Consider the following 15,597-nt stretch of genomic DNA (forward strand, 5'->3'; position numbering starts at 1 on the left):
ACATACAATCAACAAGACAATGCACAAAAACAAAATTATACAACTGACAAGGACATGATCACTACAATGTCAAATCAAAACCTAATAGGACAAGTTTAAAACACGATGAAATGATAAAATCGCCACCTTGACACCAGAAAATGACACATTTTTGAAACTGCTCAAAATCAAGTCTGCAAGTTCACAATCTCCATATTCATAATCTTCTAATCGCTTGTTGTTATATTTCCCTTAAACCAAAAATACAAAATTAAAATGAGCACAACTACACATGTAATTTGTTTTTGATCATTATCAAGGATTCCAAGTTCAAATACATAGTGCAACGAACGAACCCGGTTTCATATAGCGCAAATCATAACACTTGAACTGATGCGAAAATTCGGGAATATATTAAACAAATTATAGTTCTTACTGTTGGATTTCAGTACGTTTATAGTGTCATTTAACGCCAATGCTATTGCCCATACAGTATCATATGCGTAGGGTATGTTGATATATCCCACTAAATTGTCAGCAGTGTGATTCATATAATTGTTGTATAATGACAGAAACTCATCTGGAGTCTGAAATATAATAAACATATTATGTCATAATATAATGTTGAAGTTGTGTAATCGAAATTTCATATATGAACTGTAACCAACATGAATATGTGGTTGTATCGCTCTTGTGTAAGAACGAAGTGCAGTTAGAATAAAACATTTTACGAATCAAAACAACTGAAGACATATTAAAATTTAAATAACAATTTAAGATGTGCATTTCCAACAAAAATCTTGGCAACTAATATTTACGACGTAAAAACAATGTGATCCAGATTACAGAAAATAAAGTTGATTGTACTTCTGAGGTTTACAGTCTTTTTTTTCAGAGCACCGCTACCATAAGTTCAATTTGAATATATCTTTTCAGATATCATATAATATTGATTAGAGAATAAATATACATGCTTAATCTATTAAACTAAATTACAGACCTATTCAATGGACCAAATTACAATGAAGTGATTATGCATATTATCCAAATTTGGCAATTAATATGCTAACATTTCAATCCCAAAATAATCCGGTATTTAGCATTGTCCCCATGTACTTATATACCAAGTTTCATTAAATCAGTTATTAGTCGTATTTACCCAAAACTAATCAGGTCTTCACAAAGCATACATGTCCCAAGTTTCATTGAAATCTGAATAGTGGTTTTTGGTAGAACAGACAGACATACATATAGAGAGGATAACCGCAATGACTCCCATTGTTTGCTTTGCACAAGGGAGTCAAAAATCAGGGAAACATCGTATACAATCTATTTTTCATTTAATAATCATTATATTCTCATCGTGAGTTGGCTACATTGTCTTTTATTTTACGTGTTCGTGAAAATACAAACGGTGTCACTATCATATTGCTAAACTGAACTGATGTTTACTTCCACTGTATATGCGATTTGCAGCAAGTAATGGTAGATATCGTAATGTAAAGTGATTGTCTCTCAGAAATAAACGATGATGATAAACTATACAATAATCAAACAATTGCATAATAATACATTTTATTTGATCGAGTATCAATAGTTTTATTCTACGGTCAAAATGTGTGTGTTTTAAGTTGATTTTTTATTAAAGAAGAGAAGATGTGAATCTGCAAATATCCGCCATAGTTCACATCACCTTTTAGATTTAGTTTTCAATAAATCTGTTTTATGACGATTTTATATAGACAAATAAACCACTCTTTCAAGCCCTTTTCAAGACCAGTTTTACAACAAACTTGCATATCTATATAATAGTTGTATCGTACACAAACGCCATTCAAACGCATATTTCATTTTCCATTTTTATTCGTTCACGCGACGTTTTCACTATTTGTTCATTCATTCTGCTGATGAAAATTAACTATCGCCATCAGTATTCCGTTATTATTCGACATAACAATATTTATTCATTATTATTGTTATTCATATCAACACGAGCGACCGACTTGACTATTTCCGTCCCGCTCGTTGAATTACTCTCATTGAATTTCAATTTAAATGACACTACCTGTTCATTCATTTATTCGTTCATTCGTTCCTTAAACATATCTACACTGGCAGAAAGAAAGAAAAAGCACATACTAACCAAATTTGAAATGCCTTTAGTGTTGTCCGGGTTCGTCAAATACATATATGCAGAGAGCATAGACTGCAAAAATAAGCAAGACATTATTTTAGCATCAAGTTATTATGCATTCACAATGTTATTTGTCGAACGATTATGAAATAAAAAAAATAAATCTAAATGCCATATTTTCATGTAAGATGGTTACAAATTAAATTGTGTGTACCGCTATTCCATTGCATTGAATTTGTTGTACAATTATTGTAATGTATGTCATTTTTCAAATATAAAATAGCAAGTTTATTTTACAATACAAAGTATTTATTTTTTAGCACACTCTTGTCTTCATTTATTGTTTCAACTTCACAGTAATTATACCTTCAATTGTTAAATATATAAAAGTGCGACTAGTCAATACACTTTTATAATAAGATATTCATTAGAAAACATGCAATGGAAATGCAATATCACAAAGGTGAATGAAATCATTTGGGATTGAGTTCTAGATTGTCATTTTATGTATCACTTGATATATTTTGGTTAGGATAGAACTTTTTTTCATTTGATTCAGATTTATTTGCAAATCAACTTAATCATCCAATGTTAACATCGTTTTTTTCATTATTATTATAACATAGCAGCCAAATGCATTGTTCAGCTATATTAGCAGAGTACCAAACATGACAATTGCATCTAACTTTGCCAGATTCCAATCAACTAGGTAAGTCAAAAGATGATTCCTCGAAACTGTTAGAAAGGGCTATTCCAACAATTTAAAAAAAAATTAAACCTCATTGAATATAGAATGGAACATTGTACAAGTATATCCTATATAATGAATAATCAACATATCAAAAGACAATTTTGTCATTTGATTCATATTCATTTGCAAATCAACTTAAGATAGAGATTCAGTTTACCTGACAGGTATTTTAATTAGTTAATTAGGAAACCAAGATGACCTCCCTTGTCCACAAACTATATATTTTCGGCTTATTGTATGAATTTTAAAATTTTGTTAGTATTTTTTTATGGACACTGTAGTTAGAAATATGCACGAAATTGTGCTTTTTTGGTCAAAAGTGATTTAAAAAAAATTAGCTTATAAACCATGCTTCTGTTTCCGGTCAAAATTGGCTTATGGATACATCTGTTTACTATGAAGAAAGCGCCGTCTTGAAAACTGTCTACCAGTTGTCAATTGTGCAGGGCATCAGCTCAAATTTTCACTACTAAGTTTATGCATAAATTAACACCCAGGCTAGTTGTCTGTACTATTGTTGTAACACTGTTCAACCAAAAACAATGCTCCGACGGCGTTTTGAAGATAAACACATTTTCAATCATTTGTGAAAATTTCAAAACAAAAGGTCGAAGCGTCTAGGAGCTATTTTTTTAAAGTTCTGAGATGTGCACTAAAAAGAAGCTGAGATAATTGTTAATTTGCATAACAATTCACTTTGCTAATGCTCATAATTAAAATGGCTGTAAATTTAAATGTATTATCGTTTTCTTACAAGTTAAATATAGTGCATAATATGGAGATCCCGTCATTTATTTTTTTCACTATGTTTCTTTTTTTATTATTTATGTACAGCCTTGCTAAATCTTGCTAAGCATTCAAAAGAGAGAATGTTTGCATCCGTTATCTATATTTTAAAATCGTTTTTTGAATATGTTTCACTATTCACAATTCCACAAAATGTTTACAGTCTATAGACAAGACTGTTTGGATAATAAAAAGCAAAAAAAAAAAAAATGTCACTCCCAAGTGCCCACGAACCTGCATCTCTACCTTAATCATCCTATGTTAACATCGTTTTTTTTAATCAAAACCATAGATGACCCAATTATTATAGGTAACTTTGTGTGACCAATGGAAAATTCAAGTTAAAGAACACTACATATATAGCTGAACATCTTTACAGATTTGAGTCAGAAATATTATAATTGTCAAAACCCTGGTCTATCATTTGAGATACAAAATTCATAGAAGATATAAGTGTAATGACAAATGTTAATTATAATCTATATTGAATATAAATGATTTAGATATTTATGTGTGTATGTACATTATACATGCTTCGATAAACAGATGTGAGAGCTATCATGACAGTAATTAAAACAACACTTCATCATTAGTACAACACAGCAATTGCAATGCTCAGATATATTAGCAGAGTACCAAACATGACTATTACATCTAACTTTGCCAGATTCCAATCAACTAGGTAAGTCAAAGATGATTCCCCGAAACTGTTAGAAAGGGCTATTCCAACAATTTTTTTACAAATTAAAACCATGTTGAATATAGAATAGAACATTGTACAATTATATACTATATAATGAATAATCAACATATATAAACATAAACAGCACCTCAAAACGATTGTTTGTAGATGTGATAACGGTGAGGCATACCTCCATAACTTCATCAATTTGCTCTCGTGTGCAATCAACAGTGGAGTCACTATAGGCGCTGTCAATCAATGATTTTGTGAACCATCCCTGTACGAACCATACATATTTCGCGCCGTACATACCACGTTTGTAAGCCTGTAATGACATGATATTTTACTAATTACAACCTAACAATATTATCCATCATGCTGTTTTCATGATTGAGAATAAATATCTCCACTAGCTTCTCACAATTGAGATGTATTCATATCACCGAACGAAAACATTTAGCATAGTAAGCGCATGTGGATTACAAACTGGCAAACGATACGATTTTACATGGCCAAGCACAATGAGGCTTAATTCCTAATATATCTATTAAAAACCATAATTATTTGATTATTTACCTCACAGAATACCTCGATTGCCGCGGGAGTGTAGAAATCACCAACTATTATTCTCACATCTTCACGCTAATATTCGGTAAAACAATTATATAAAATGTATTAAACATAGTCATCTCTTGTGTAACTGAGACTTGACGTGTCATACATTGTTCATGCAACAAGTGAGTGATAGAACTTCACATATTTATAGGGTATGGTGCATGCTGGCTTAGTTCACAAAGTGCATGCATAAACATTTTGTTATTTGGTGATTCTTTAAACCAAGTACATTTTTCATTACAGGTGTCATATGATAAATATATGACTGATTTGTAGATGTGATAATTCCTTAATACAGGCCATCACGTTTTTATGACTGTGTCATTGATTTAGCAGTATATTGGGTGGCGTTCTTGTTGATTGTATGTCATTTATTTAATCTTGCGCAACATAGTGGCTTTGACCAACATAGTTATTAATTAATTATGCTCTGTGACTATACTGTGTGGTATTACCTACTGGTGATATATCTTACCACTGTATAGATACTGTAATTAGATAATTGCCCTCAATAAATTGTTTCTGAAATTATTCTAGTTTCCCTGGTATCAAATGGCTATCTCAAATGTAGATAAAAGCAGGCAATCCAAAACATCTTGTAAAGATAATTACTCAATATTTGTATTCCATAAACTAAAGTTTATTAAATAATCTGGAGACAATTCATGGCTTACCAGTGAACCACGGCGAATGATTAAGTACAGAGAGTCGGTGATGAGGGAGTCAAAGCAACATACGTTGAGTGCTTTCCGATCAACTGGCCTTAAAAGCCATCTTGTGTTTAAACCGGAATATTGTACAACGTTTTTTATCGAGCTTGAAGGTGGCATTTTTATCAAGGGAATTTTTTTACTGAACAATATGCCGGGGTACTTTCAAATAATGACAAAGACAATATATTTGTATACAGTAATCTACGTTAGAAGAGCAATGATATATTATATGAACGCTGGTTGAAAGGTTTTATGAAGGGTGTTCAAAATGATCTTGCAGAAAATATGCAAAAGTTGTCAGATTCGTTACATTACCTGCAAGTGGTCCAGTGCCAAATTAGTGTTGTCAATGAAAGGGTCTGTGGTCACCACGTCGATGCCATCATTTTGCATTCTAACAACCATGTCTTGCATCAACTGTAATAGGAAACATGTCAGGGTAATTATTATTCAATAAGACACTATAAAGTAACGTTTATCGTTTATGGAAAGAAATTGAATTCCCTCTGTATAATAAGTGCGTCAAGTGCTTACTACAAAATAGTTTCAGCAAGCTCAGTGAAATTGTCTTGAAATGATTTGTATCAGTATCCGGTACTATTATTTTTAAGTATGTGTTATGTTTGAAGGAATACATGTCAACCATTTTTGAATTTCGCTTGTATTTGTAGCATATTTTTTTTACCAGGCAGAGTTTTGACTAACGTCATTTTTTGTTGAACCCAATGCGAAGAAGTGCGAACATGTAATGTGAACATACATTTGATTTGTTAATTGAAAAGCAATTAGAATATAAGCAATATAATAATTAGCTAAAATGAATTAGCTGTTATATGATTAAATGTAAAACGGAAACGGAAAATGACATTGTTGACACAGAGCTGCTTCATCGTGGGTCGCTGAAAACATCTAACGTTTTGAAGAATAAAACATAGTTCATACCGACAAGTAATTGTCTGTTGCTTCTACGATCGTTCCTATTTTCTTCCAACCATAATGTCGCATTAGCGCCAATCTCGCTGGATTGTGAACGGTATTAGCGGGCTTCATTCTCATAAAATATGGGTATAGTTCTTTATTTGACAATGACGAGGACCCAGCTGCGTAAGAAACCTGTTGAGTAATAAAGCTTTTGTAAAATTAAATTGAAGTTTAATTGAAGATCAGAGGAACTATTAGCATCTAATAACAACTGATAATAGTTTTTTCACCACAAATATAATTCAGCAAACTACCTGTGGTAGACTCCAGAGTTGTGCTGAAATTGCTGTTGATTCGGACGTCGTTGAGCACCCCGGCCCAATAATGAATAACTTGGTTGGTTTCTTATACAACAGACTATACATAGCATCGACGGCACGACCCGAGTCACACTGTAATGTAAAAATAAAACGAGTGATCTGTGATTCAGACATTTATACTTAACACGCTACTATAACAACGTATACATTATCTTTTTAAAATGTTTTTGTGCCAGGCGACAGTTCTGGACGTTGAATGTCACTGTTTTTTGTAAGTGCAAATGCTGACACATAGTGCATTTTTGCCACAGAAGTCATATTCATGTTTGGAACTACATAACAGGGCCATGTGGTCATCTCTCTATCAAATGGCATTTTAATGCGCTATCCTGGCGTCAACCGGGCTCGCTCGGTCGAGCCTGCGGACTTTAACCAAGGCTCCCTCAAAGTCGCATTCATATTCGGTCATCTCATTTTTTCGAAAAGCAAACAAATCGAAATACGTCTTAATATTTCAAGAAATTTTCATTCTTTGACTATAGTTCTGATATGTTCTGTCGACATCATCACGACTTCTCAGTTCTGTGGTGTATTGTAGCACACACCCTACGTCAGTTCACTCTTGACGTAACTTTCCCGGAAATTGGACAATACAGAGTTTCAGTACAATGGTGACATGTCGGAAATAGGTTATTGATTGAAAGTATTATGTCGCGAAATGTTTTCGTGTTCTCCCCAAAGCGTTTCACGATAAGTAGAATAACTAAGACGCAACTCAATGGACGTTCAATCTCGACTGATCTTATCTGATCGGATAATTTATAGTCATTCATTACTCACAACAACAAAACAAGAAATATCTCTGACGCTTACCGGTCGACTGAAAGAAGGTGTGAATATGCACTAAACTCGATTTTTTCAAATAATTACAAAACAGAAAATCTTCCAACAGATTTGTTAAGCCAATAATAAATCGAAAAGTAATTTATTGGTACCAATAACTTTTTGTTTAGATCAAATAACTGTACTCGTGTATCACCAGAAAATCTAACTGTACTTATGTACCCTATAACATTTAAAACATAACTATACCTATGTACCCTATAACAGTTAGAACATAGCTGTAATCAATTATCCTAACAATTTGTAACATATTTCTAATCACACACAAATTCAGATAAGCGAAATCATTGAGTACTGAATATGTTTTACTCCATATTTTGCTAGATTAGAACTTTTTAACATTTGTTGATTGTATGTGAGGTTCAAATTGTATGAATTTGTTTATTCGAGGAGCGGACATCCGGGTATTTTCATCGCCTTGCCACTATCAATGGTGTAAATAAAGTCCGAAAACTATCAGAAAACTTTACTGTACTGTATGCAACATATCTAAATTTGGTTGCTATGTATTACTTCTAAGTTGAGTCTGTTTTGTTGCCTCGACTTCAGCTGTTGTCACTGGCATCTCAATGGGCGTTTCGCAGCAGCTCGCACAGAGTCCTGGCTGCATAGTTTTGTGACGTAGCTTAGCCCCCGAGAATGGTGGTAATTGCATACTCAGATTTAAAATCTCTGAAGTGGTAAAATACGTTTTTATTAAAAAATCATCATTCGTAGATGCCGTATTTTTTCTAATTAGCATAAATTAGCATAGTTAACACAGATTCACTGTTTAGATTCATTGCATCTTTGAATATTTCCAGCACCATAACTAATGAAATACCATATTGTGAAAAGGTGAATAATGTTGTCAACATAACAGTATATAAGTAAACTCAAGAACATTATTTCTCTGCATAATCTAACCCGACAATACGTTTAGTGTGTCTCACGCGTGATACTGATTCACCTAAATTATCATAGCTACAAAGAATCTGAACTTATATGCAAGTATTCAATTCTCTCAAGTACCAGCGATGTTAGCACATTTTAACTCAGTTGCGCGCATTGCATCTTTGGAAATGTAATTATCGGCAAAAAATATATATATTGACTAAAACATAATATAATTTCTGCCGAATTTCATTAGTACACACTGACAGACACAAATCTTCTACTTGTTTTATGTCCAATTATTTTTTTCTGCTTTTCCACAATTAAACAAAATGTGTGTTTATATTTTAAAACATTTGTCGATCCCGGAAGTGGTATAATAGTGAAAATATCACTTTGCGGAAGGGGCAACACATTAAATTTGTAACTTCATTTAATTAGGGTGGTATTTGCCATCAAATGTGCATTTTATTTTTCATAGACAAATTAGAGACTATTTTCACAGATCATATTTTCAGAAACTATAAATACAAAGTGATTTCAAGATTGTAAACGCCGTACTTGTGGTCGGCTTCATGCATTCAAGAAAGGCTAATCGCACTCAACTTGTGTGATTACTCATACTAGACAAAATCACATTCATGCAGAACGTCACGTTTCGTCTTTCACAATGACAGTTAGACTATCGATTATATCCATATTTTAATGTTTCAAGTAATGATATTCAAAAGTATGTTGCGTTTTAATTCCTCATCAGATTGGGGGTTGTTATTTGTTTTCACCCCAATCCTCGCTGTGTTAATACAGCGAATAGTTAGACAGCGTAATACATCTTATTGGTTGAGGGTACTGTTCATATAATATCCACATTGGCTTAAATGTTATACCGGCTAAAGACTGAAATTCTTAAGCATGCCAAGTAAATGAAGACAGTAGTCAGTACAAGGTGGGGGGGGGTACGCGTGGCAGATTAGAGCAGTCAGGCTCAATGCTTAAATGAACGATGACTTTTAAGCACGAAACGCGTATATGATCAATGTCAACAGGAGGGCTAACAACACATGTTATCGAGACTAGGGAACTTGTTTGTATATCTAATAATGAATGACCGTTTTGTGTACCGAACCTACCTGACTGTCTTCCCATAACATCTTCAGTTCATAGCCAGGCAGTATATCTTCTCGCTCGTTTACATGTTGTAAAGCCAATTCCACGGCAGGCAGTTGGGTTACACCACCTTCCCACACTGATGATTTCATCGGGAACAAACCCAACAGGTATAGATCCGTTTTATTGGTTCTTTCTCCAAGACAAACCGATGAGAATATCATACACGTCAACGCAATACGGATCATAGGTATCTTCCACGCCAACATTTCGCTTGACGCACCCTGTGTGACAACCCACACGGACGTGTACTTGCGGTGTTCCACCATACAGCAACAAATACATCAAGGATCTGCAAATCAATAATACAAATTTATAATACAGAGAAAAATATATCACATAAATGATTCATACTAATAACAATAGCTTTTACGTTGAAACAAAATATATATGATATTGTGGTTACTACATTCAGAGATAAAAATTCCTTGTAGACTTTCCAATATGCGTGAACAGGCTGACCATACCAGATAATAAGCAACGTTCTCACGCCGTACAATAAATCGCATTTTTAGTTAGTGTTCCCATATTTTACTAGTGAACTACAGCGAAATAGTCGCTGTAACCAAACGTTACAATCAGAAAATAAATAATTGTATTTATTGTCCAACCATTAAAAGTGTGCCATATCACAGTATACCCATTACAGTACGCGTTCAGTGTATGCAAAAAGTTCGCAAAGAAAACTATAAAACGTACTCAAAACTCTGCTTCCTATACCGACTAATCCTTGGATTTGGCGACATATCGAAATATCAAGATCTCTCGTGCATTAGATGCGATATCAGAAGATTTCTGAGTAATAAACCCTATACGTTGTATCATGTATTGTTGAGGGACAACGGAACAGTATTAAGAGAGTGAAATATATATTAAGTCGATACTCACATTTCCAAAAATCTTCAGTCAGACAGAGCATTGAGGTAATCTATTGCCTTATCAATCGAACACTATTTATATATGTTAAGCATAGGGTTCTACCATTGTACATAGGGGTGGATGCGTCACCGTATTTAGTGATTTCCTTGGCTACTTGTGTTTAACTGATATTCATATTTAACAATTCCTTGTTTTATACAACAACCATTGATACTTGTGATTGTGAGTAGTTTTGTTTATACAAATACACACTGTACTGGTGCAGACATTTCAAGTCATGTATGTTTGGTCAAAATATACTGAAATTTGCAAAAAATAAGGAAATGATTGTTTTTAACCGCAATTCTGGTAGATTTACAGCAATTCATATATAATCGCCATTTAAGAACGATTAGGAACGCACAAACAATAGGGGAAATAATTATTTCATTATTTGTGTCCATATACCAAATATTGAAAAAAACGTGGCTTTTATTATTCTATTTATATTTTTGTGTCAGTTTACTTTCTATCTTCAACTCAAAAATGTTGCACATTATGATTCACTAAAATATAACCAAATACATTTACTTACGTTATACAAAATATTTATTACAGACATGCATACTGTAATTAAGGGGGAAGAATTTCGATACGAATACAAAATGTTATCTCCACTTTTATATTTACGAATAAGAATTACCTTTATTGTCCGAAGGCTTGGCGTACTGAGTTGTGTCTACATACAGCGGCAAATGGTCTTGTTACAGCACTTACGTTATGCTGAAATATCGGAAAGATACATGCATTCGTAGTTTTAACGCAGACATTTCAAATGTCTTAATTTGCATTTGTGTTTAGACATGATTACAGATTCAAGGCATTAGGATGGATTACAAGATTCAACTTATACAGATAACAAACAACACATTAGCTGGTATTTGTAATGAGTTGTGTGTCTTTCCTAATACCTTATGATTGAATTTTTTCTTGAACACTAAATTAATTATGATGGATAATACTTTTACATAAAAGTCTGGCGTAATGATCATTTCCATGCGCAATGTGAGCACTTGATTTGCCTATTGCTACTTTTAACCTAAAATATTTACTTGTCACTTTATATTAATCATATGTTGAAAAACGACTAGTCCGCATGCGACGAGGGCCCACGTTGGATCATGTATCAGTTTTGCATAGTATTTGCTTATATAATATCCTACGCACGCCATTTCGGTTTTTACATTAAAAGTTTCTTCAAAATGTTTATTTCCAAATATCAGATTCAACATAGCTTTACTGCCTTTTGATTGGTATGTTAGTCATATTTCTTGTCAAATGCCTCCATTATAGTACTAGTTGTGTTTGCAACAGTGCTTGAGATATTACACTTATGCATATTAATTGAGGACACATGAATGCATTTATACGAAGTGGGTAGTTAATATGAATTTCAATTCTGAAGTAACCAGATTGTAGATTATTCAAATTCCTCATGCACCAAGTGTCATTGAAATTTCATAATTGTTACTCAGTATACATGTGGAATATCTCTAAATTGGTTAATTTATGCAAATTATGGAATTATTAGGCACATAATTTAATACTAAACTAATATATATATATATATATATATAGCTCATCCCAGAAGATATTTGTACAAAGTTTCATTGAAATCTGATAGGATATTAGTAGAAAATCTAAATGTATGCTACTCCATATGCAAATTAGGTTATTAGCATGCACGGATTAAAAACAACTAATCAATTTTGGGCATTATCCAAGAGAATCTATGTTTCATTGAAATCTGTTGAATGGTATACATGAGTAAATTGTAAAAATGGTCAGAAATTTGCTAATCAATATCAATCTATGTACCAAGTTTCATTGACATTGGACACATACACGCACATTGTTGATTTACGCAACTCTGCATTGTGTACCTAAAAATTGCATTATTGGTAGTATTATCGATATTCAGTATTCATTATTGGTACATTGTGTATTTACCAACATTAATATGCACTATTTACATATTTAATGTTTTTATTTTTGGTTAAATAAATTTCATTCATTCATTCATACAGATATACCGTTAAAACTACATAAATCAGAGTAGTGACTAGAAGAGTATGACTTTCAGCTTCAGGATAGAAGATAGGGGTATGATTCGCTAGAATTAAACAAAATTACGTATATATATTTATTAGTCTGCCAACAATTTGAATCAATCTCCTCACATTATTTTCAATTAGTAAGCAAGGAAGCGATGATAACACACTATTGGTACAGAGTGAGATTTTATTCGGACGGGGTTTGTCCGTTATGGGTCATACATTTTAATCGTGATCACAATGTAAGTGTTTGATGTTTGTACTCTGTATGTCTGTGGTGAGATGATGATACTTCGCTCACGATTCGCAAATATTCATCGACAAACGTTTCGGCCAGTTTTCTGTCGAAACCGAACATTAGGAAATTAGGTTAACTGGTAAATATTTTAAATTTGCAGTAATTAGTAATTAAATGTGTCGATGTTCGCCGCACTGTCAATCGTGGCGTCGGAATTGGAACTAAAATTGTAAAAATTAAAACTAAATTGAATTAATGTTTTGCTATTATTATTACAATGACTTTTTGTTAAATAATACAACCAAAATGCATGTAGGTCGAACTCATAAAACAGCGGTGTCCACAATATTTACATAACCTAATTTAAACAAGTGAGTTTTAAGTTTTGCAGCAGATCGATCACTGATGGCTCTTCTTAGCAGCCTGAAATTCGCTAACTTCACCAGCACTGATTTTCCAAAATCGTAGCTGTAACGTAACGTAGCGTAACGTTCAGTATTCAATATTCTATTGTACAATACTAAAGCTTTGGCATTCTACAGAAGATTTCTTGGAACTTTTCATCGGGAAGTCATATTCTCTTTATATACACCTCTTCACGTACATTAGACCTTTAGGGTCTATGTACGAGGGTAGGCAGTTTCAACTGTCAAAATATTGGTATCCCGATATTCTATGAGGCAAATAATCCAACATTACCGACGAGATTATTCCGATATTAAAATAATTGGAAGGGTAATTACAGTAACGAGGTATGAGGTTTTGTGGCAATTCTGAACTAGAATATTATATGTACATCGGCGGGTATGAATCAGCAGAACTAAAAGATACGATAGGAATCATACGCAAAATTCAAGGTTACCATACATTATACAGAGGTCTGGAAATGAATGTTTACCTATAATATAAAGATAATGGTAAAATAAATTTAAATCAATATAAAGAGTGAAAATTACTAGTGTCATACGGCAGAAGACTGTGAAGTCGGTCAACATTTGCTGGTTTCAACTAGGAATTAATGTATTGCAGTTGGTGTTGCATTGCGTTCTCCTTGGTGAAATTGTAATAGACGTTGAAATTTCTTGGTTTAAAATCTATAAGAATTGTCATGTATGTGTCTTACATCGTGATAAACAACGTTGTATTGAGTGATTTCCGTGCCCGTTGTCTTAATTTCGACACCAGACGGTCGTAATAGACATTCTCCAATATATAGCTTAGTTCAAATATGTTTTTGTGACAGTTCTAATGGTTGATATCATTGTGTTGCCATTTAACCTTTCTCGAGAGAAACTCACGTCAATGATAATATTACGCGGCGACAAAAATGAAATCTAGCCAATTCAATGTTACACCAATCTGAATCAAAGTACATTATAATACCGGAGAAGGGATAACATTACTTTCGTTTTGAAGCTGGCTATTATGCTACAATGGAATGAACGGAACAGAGTTACCACTTGATATGTCCATGATTGACTGCAGTGTGTTAAGTGCAATGAAGTACAGCTCGCGGTTATATGGCAACGAACAAAGAATATGACATTTTGGGCGGCTTTCTTTTGAACTTACTAAATTATTTCCGTTTGTTTGAGATACTTGGGACACACATGCATCTCGTCGATGCAGATATCACATTTTAATTTTGAAATGATAACACGTAATGATCTATCCAATTGATTCCCGTCCAGAGGGCAATGGCTATCAATATAACATTGATGATATGATTAGTCTGATTATACCTAATGTAGAAGCAATTTTGAAAAAAATATTTGATCGTTCTGTCACACTCAAGGCCCACCGCTTTTTCGATGTACGTTTCAGTAAATCTGAAAGGATGCGTTCCTGCAATTAGTCACTTAAATGGTCGAATCAGAATTGTGTTGTTACAGTGTTGCTAAAGTAATCTGAAATTTCCATTACCATTATTATCCATTTTATGCGGTGAGGATGTGGAAGGGGGTGAGCTCTGTTGGACCCGATAATGTAATAATCACTGATAATGCATCAATGACCGATAATGTTCCATCCGATATTGTAATAAAACTCGATGAAACACTCAAACAACACAAAAGGCAACTTTACAACAAATAACCGATAATGACATTTTTTAAAATCAATAATGTCATATATTTTAAGTTTCCAACCAATACTGCAACAAGACGTCTAACATTTTTGCAATAACGTATTAGCAAATGAAACAAAAATAACATTTACAAAATAAATTAGTGTTTAATTCCACACATTAAGTTTCACGGAATACCATCGATATATGTCAAAGCATGAACAAATTTCACTAATTTTGACGATATGTCAGTCACTAAAATAAGTATCAGTCAACATTTGTCGAAATTCGACGAAACTGGTCAATAAAAATGTTGTTGTTATTTATTATATATTTATTTGTCGTATTCTGTATTTTATCTTATTATTTATTTTTAAAAGTTAGGGGTATCGCGAAATTCAGATCAAATCTCGTTTAAACTACAGGAACTCAAACCTAGCCCTGAGTACTATTTGCTCACACGAGAAAATAAAAAAAC

At 33.1% G+C, this 15,597-nt stretch overlaps 1 protein-coding gene across 1 annotated transcript; it reads right to left on the bottom strand.

Moving 5' to 3' along the window:
- Positions 1 to 81: 81 nt before the first annotated feature.
- LOC102800481 (gamma-aminobutyric acid type B receptor subunit 1-like) lies at positions 82 to 10,053 on the bottom strand. Its single transcript, XM_006818803.3, has 8 exons — positions 9,808 to 10,053; positions 6,896 to 7,033; positions 6,603 to 6,773; positions 5,976 to 6,077; positions 4,909 to 4,974; positions 4,523 to 4,657; positions 416 to 566; positions 82 to 230 (listed from the first exon to the last, which is right to left on the bottom strand). Exons 1-8 carry the CDS (start codon positions 10,051 to 10,053, stop codon positions 82 to 84), a joined length of 1,158 nt encoding a protein of 385 aa, XP_006818866.3.
- Between the last annotated feature and the right edge of the window lie 5,544 nt (positions 10,054 to 15,597).

This window comes from Saccoglossus kowalevskii, chromosome 22 (assembly GCF_978046115.1).
Source record: "Saccoglossus kowalevskii chromosome 22, keSacKowa6.1, whole genome shotgun sequence".
NCBI classification, from domain to species: Eukaryota; Metazoa; Hemichordata; class Enteropneusta; family Harrimaniidae; genus Saccoglossus; species Saccoglossus kowalevskii.